The sequence below is a fragment of the Corvus brachyrhynchos genome, unplaced genomic scaffold (assembly GCF_000691975.1).
Source record: "Corvus brachyrhynchos isolate BGI_N302 unplaced genomic scaffold, ASM69197v1 scaffold61, whole genome shotgun sequence".
Classification (NCBI taxonomy): Eukaryota; Metazoa; Chordata; class Aves; order Passeriformes; family Corvidae; genus Corvus; species Corvus brachyrhynchos.
Window position 1 is genome coordinate 7,676,929 of NW_008236478.1, and position 5,884 is coordinate 7,682,812.

The 5,884-nt window shown below is 50.7% G+C and overlaps 2 protein-coding genes across 2 annotated transcripts in view; one reads left to right on the forward strand and one right to left on the reverse strand.

Moving 5' to 3' along the window:
• Positions 1-5,866, reverse strand: part of DPCD (deleted in primary ciliary dyskinesia homolog (mouse)) — a 7,149-nt gene extending 1,283 nt beyond the window's left edge. Inside the window, exons 1-4 of the mRNA XM_017726132.1 lie at positions 5,563-5,866; positions 4,769-4,893; positions 3,836-3,969; positions 36-138 (exon numbers count right to left, since the gene is read on the reverse strand). Of these exons, the coding sequence (XP_017581621.1) occupies positions 36-138; positions 3,836-3,969; positions 4,769-4,893; positions 5,563-5,602 (402 nt within the window). The 5' untranslated portion in view covers positions 5,603-5,866. The remainder of the gene's footprint in view (positions 1-35; positions 139-3,835; positions 3,970-4,768; positions 4,894-5,562) is intronic.
• POLL (polymerase (DNA) lambda) overlaps positions 1-5,884 on the forward strand; it is a 35,396-nt gene that overhangs the window by 17,836 nt on the left and 11,676 nt on the right. The gene's annotated exons all lie outside the window — the stretch shown is intronic.

Sequence of the window (5,884 nt, forward strand, 5' to 3'; positions counted from 1 at the left end):
GGGCAAAGTGCTGTTCTGCTTGGCTAAAGCCTCACCGTGATGATCAGGGTGTTGTTGGCATGGGTGAAGCTCAGGGCAGCTGCATCCAAGGGAAGGTGGTATCGGTCCAGATCAGGAATAGAGAACTTTTTATAGTACCTACAAATAAGAGAGGAGACAGAAATAAGGAAGGTGGGATTTCTGTTCCCCCACTAGCAGTGCTGAGACACAGACTGCTGTTCTACAAGGTGTAGATGAGGACAATAGACCTCTCAGGGTTGGCAGGAGGCCCTTGTCCCATGTTGTGTGACTGCCGGTGCCCCCAGGTTAGCAGGAACACTAAAAACAAACCTCCAAACTGGAAATCAGAGCTGGCAAAGTCCTGAAGAGCTTTGGTGTGTGACAGCAGGCTTGGTCCTCCAGCTTGCCCTCATGTGTAGTGCCAGATTATGGTTAGACTACTCAGCCCTAACAAGGTGTTCCTTGTCTTTTTCCCTGCTCATGGCCTCTCATTCCTTCTAAGTAGCAGCTTCCTTTAGCTTTTGTCAAAATAGCTGTCAAAGCTTTTGTGCCATATGACTTACTTTCCTCAGCAAATGACTTACTTTCCTCAGTGATGTACCATTTTGTGTTGCAATCCTTCCTAAACCCCTCTTTTTAACTTCTTGCTTTACTTCCTAGGTAACTTCTTGCTTTGGTGGCATGGTGGTACTCAGGCATACCCCTGGGCACAGATCTCCAGGTGTAACTGCCCACAATCACCTGAGCCTCTGCTCTGCAGCATCTCCATGCAGCTCCCATGGTGGCTGTGGTGCTCCTCTGCACTTACAGCTCTCCTAGTTGTTCCTTCCCTGGGTTCTATCCCAGTCTTCCAATAACCTCTCACATCCAAGCAGAGGACAGAGAGGTTTTGCCAGCTAAGAGATTTCCTAAGACTTTGGACCCAGAACCCTGTAGATCTGTGTCTATGTTTACCTGAGATCTTCTGTGTGTGGCATGGCTTGCCCTGCATCTACTGCTTCTCTCTGGGGCTGCATCAAATACACTGGCTGGTGGTCCTGTGCCCACCCAGAGGCATGGCTGGATTCTTAGTCTGTTCCAGCACTGTTGTGGGCAATCCTCTTCAAGGAATTGGCCTGTAGCTGGTACTGAGTTGCCTGGAGCAGAGCGGGAACAGGCAGTGGCTGCTACCATGCCATGAGGGGTGGTTCTTGATTCAGCTGGCTGTGTGTGAGGCTTGGCCTCTCTGGCTACCTCTGCCCAAATTGCAGTTTATTTTCCAAGTCACGGTGAAAACAGCTACAAAGGGCAAATGGCTCTCCCGGTGCAGTGGGAGGAATGTACACGGCTTGTTACCGCAGGGCTCAAACCGTTCTGTGTTGTCACTGCTGTCGGTATTTGGAAAAGGTGGCAGACATGGATAATAAGGGAGATGTCAAAGGTTAAACAGCAGAGATTAGATGAACACAAAGACATGTTAAGGAAGTGTTAACTTCTTACCGATTAGACAAAAAAAAAAGCAGTACACAGAAAAAACCCACTGTTTCAAAGGGCCTTGGGAGTCATCAATGAAACAGCAGCATTCTGCTGCCCCAGGACTAAGGAGAAGGGGAGAAGAATGGCTTTGGCTGGCCTCAAACTAAAATCTGTGACAAGATCAAAGGAAACCAGATCTGCCTTGCCAGCCCTCCCCCCCCCTAACATTACCACTGCCTCTCACTACAATAATTGAATCAGGTTTGGCGTTTGGGGAGGTGGCTTTCTAGGTTTGTTTTTAGAGTTCAGTTTAATGGATTTATTTTACAGCAAGAGGTTTTAAGCAAATCCCACTTGAGCAGCCCTTGCCGTGGCCAGAGGGAACGGAGTGACTGGAGGAAGTGAAGAGCTCCTGTCTGAGCTGGGGAGGTAGCTGATGGGTGGTTATCCCAGCCGATGCAGGCCGATTCTCTACCCTTGCCTCTCACCCCATGGCCAAGGGCAGTATTACACTCTGAGCCCAAGTCCTGGCCCGAAATCCACAGTATATACGTGAAATCACCTCTATTATTTTCCTACTGGAAACCCACTTTTTGTCAGCCCATAGGGAAAACTGCTACTGGTATGCTGAGAATTTAGAGCTGAACTACTCAGTAGTGACTTGGCAGCCCATCCTGTTACTTGTGCCTCTGGCTGGCGGTCAGGACAGCTCTGTTGCTCAGAAGCAGCGTGGCTGACTTCCAAGGGTTGGAGAGGCTCCGAGGCTTCCTTTCTCTCCCGTAGTGATGTGCACTCTCTCTGTGGATTCCATGCTGTTGTTGCTATCTTGGAATTAGTTGCTGAGTGGTGCCCTGCCCTGGCCAAGACCCAGGAGAAATGATCTAAGATATCCTGGAGCCTGTACTAAGTGTGCTAGTGCTGGAGTCTGTCCCCACTCCCTACTGACAGCAACGTCATTCTTGTCCCCAGTGAGGTGGCTTTCAGCTTTAATTCTAAAAGTCCTTAACTGTCAGACACAGGCCATGAGTTACTGTTGGGTCCTCTGACACTAGTCTGAGAGAATAAATGTCAGCTGCTCATGGAGGACTCTTCTGAGAGCAGTACAAAAAAGCCTGAAATCAGGCAGGGGGTAGGTAAAGGCTCAGTGCTACATTATAACCTTACAGCACCTAGGCAGGAGGTTCCCACATACACAGGCAAGAACTTCCCACATACACACTACCCCAGTAGGACTGGAGTAGGTAAGCCTGTCTGTGACAGCGCAGGAGGTTCCCACATACACAGGCAAGGAACTTCCCACATACACACCACTACCCCGGTAGGACTGGAGTAGGTAAGCCTGTCTGTGACAGTATGTGGTTGGCTTTAGGATCAAGTCCTCCATTCCTGTCCTAGTTCCATGCGTATCCATGTGTGGCCGGTAGGAATATCATTATCTTTTGCTACCTAGGTCTCCCTACTAAAGCACCACTGTTCTGTGAATCCCTCTGTGTGCATTCAGGCCAACATTTCTGTATAAGAGCTGTAATTGCTTGCTGTTTTCCCTGGGGTAACTTTCCTCTTTCCAGCCTTCTGGTTTTGAGCCCCCAGGTGTGCTGATGTGCAGAGCTCCAGCAGCCCTTTGCCGGGAGACTGCGGGTACCGCGTCGCGAAGCCCTCGGCAGCCGAGAGGCCGCAGTTCTGTGCCGACAGCACCACCTACAGCCACTTCCATCAGCTTCCCTTGTGCTCCCAAGGCTCACTCTGTGCACTCACTTCCCAACACTTCAGCTCATCTTGGCTTATCTGAGGTTGTAGATGCTTTGGGACACTTTGTGTTTCATTCCATGTGAGATGCCATGTACTGACACACTACAAGATGTAGCTTTAAAAGCATTTTCCATTTTTTTTCTTCCAATCTCAAATCTCTTTTGGCAGAACACTGTGGTGCTTCCTTTCCAGATTCAGTCTGTCTATTTTGTTTGCTACCTCCAGATGATATCACTGGCATTGTGACTATAGGATATGTTTATGCAGGGAGATCTGTCTGTACATGTTGAATCCTGCAGCATTCTGAGATGCAGTGACTAAATCAGAGGGAGATGATGGAATGTTCTAGCTTCAAGAGGTCTGCAAGACTCTTTTTCTAAGGAAGCGACACCTAACGGGGCAAGAACAGAGCAAGCACCACCCTACTGGAGCCAAGATGAGAAGCCCTACTGTAAAGGTGTCTGAGGCAGTTGGGAATGGAAATCGGGCAGCAGGAAATGTGCTGCAAGGTGGGGCCCCTCAGCCCTTGCACACTGGAAGGGGAGGCAGCCCCCTGTGCAGTCACTAGCCTGTCCTCTGTGCCAGCCCACCCCAAGGGACTGTCAGCACTGGCAGTGCTGTCCTTACTGACTTCTTGTTGGTGGTCCGGATGACACAGCAGCGCTGCTCCTCCTCCACAGAGACACTGTAGACCTCCTTGGGGTAGGGAAGGTTACGGATCCGCCACTGGAAGCTGCTCAGGGTATCCTTCCTCATGAAGACAGGCTACAGCAAACAAGTACCTTTAGCAAGGCCCCTCCAGCTGTCTCCTCTCCTCCCTGTCTCCTTCCTGTACTACTTGTGAGACTCTGCATGGGAGTAGCTGTTCTTTCACACTGGAGCATTAGGGAGTAACTCAAGAAGCTGCCTGAGCATCACTTTCCTACAGCTAGGACTGGTCTGCCTTTGCCCAGAGCACTGCTTGCAGGAGGCTGAAAGAGTGCAGTGAAGAAGCCTTGCAGTACAGAGGGGGGGCCTCTTCCTCACAGGCAACCAAACACTGAGCTCTGCCTGCTCTAGGAACCTGCTAGGTTCAGTCCTAGCTCTGCCCCAATTTTTGGTGCAGAGCTGTGCTTGTGTTTCAGGTCTGTACAAAAGACGGTGAGAGACTAAAACATCTGCCCCCTAAGCTAGAGGGATGTGAAGATGAAACAGGCTGTGCTTTATTAGGGAGCAGCCTGCTATGCACTGCCTGTGCCTTTCATTGCTATCACCTCTGTTTTCTATCCCCTGACTTGTCCTGGCACTGGCCCTCCTGCCAGCCTGCTCTTTCAAGCCAGGATAGTAGTTGGCCAACACAGCAATACAGTTTCTTTACTTAAGGAAACTACAAATCTCTTGAAGACCCCCAAAGAACCTAAGCCTGTGCCTTCTTCCTACTCAGCCCTGCAGTTTTGGGGTGATTTGTAGCAGAGCACTGAGTGCATTAAGGCTGTCTCTTGGTGATCTGCTCTCTACCAACTACTGCTGTAAGCACAAGACAAGGTAGTTTTAGGTGCAGTGGTACCTGCAGACCCTTACATACATTTGAGCTGCTCTCTGTTATAAGCTCTGAATCCAGTGCTCCCAGAAGCGGCGAGGTCGGCTCTCCCACTTCCACCTGCCACTTGCCAGTGCCCCCTAGGGTGTTCTTCTCTCGCCATTTTCTACCTGGAAAAGAGAGAAGAAGGCTTTTCATTCTTCTGCTCTATAAGAGCTCCAGGAACTGACTGCCAAAGCTGCCCAGCACACTGAGATGATATGAATATATGTATCTTAATTCCAGTAATTTCCACTTTGGTGTGAGCTGATCTGCTAGTTGGCCTATTCCTAGGTCAGAAACTCTGTACTGAATGCCTCTCTTTTTTTTGCTACTTGGTGCAAAAAAAGCCATGGTGGGGTTGCAACAGGTGCTGTGCTGCAGCTGATGTGGTTTTGGACAAGAGCCATAATCAACACCTTGTCTGCGGTAGTAGAAGCCACCAAAAAGCATATTTCAGCCCTTCATGTGGTACAGACTCGGTGCCTGGCAACTATGATGACAATCCCATGTAGTCCATCGAAGGCTGTTGTGACAGATGGGATGTTTGGGGGAGATCCTGGGCTAAAGCAAGGTCTGCTATGCCATGAAGGTCAGAGAACCCTGGCTGCAAGCTGAACCCTACTTCTGACCCTACAAAATTCCGCTACAGACATGCCTGTCTTCCAAAATAGTCAGGGATGATTTGTTCCTGACCAGCTGGTCCCTCTCAACACCCCAGCCCTGAAGGTATAGACCCACTGCCCTGCAGTTCTGCCCTGACCCACGTCTGCTGGGGGCCAGCTGAGAGCACCACTTACTCATTAACTGGCCAGTCTTAATGTCGTACTCTTCGGCCATCTCCTTCCCATCCTCGAACAAGTAGTGGATCTTCCGCTTCCCTAGAGGCAAGACAGATGGTGAGAGGAAACGGGATACAGCTACCTCTGGGCGCAGGGCTCTGTCCCACTGTCTGGGGCCCTATCCCATTGTCCAGGACCCCGTCCCACTGCCTGGGGGGACGAGGCACTGCCCCGTAAGCTCGCGTTGATGGCCTTGTGTCCTTCCCTGGCCCGGGGCGCGGGGCTGTGCCCGGGAGCGCTCCCCTCCGCGCCCGCTCTCTGCAGGACCACCCCAGACCCC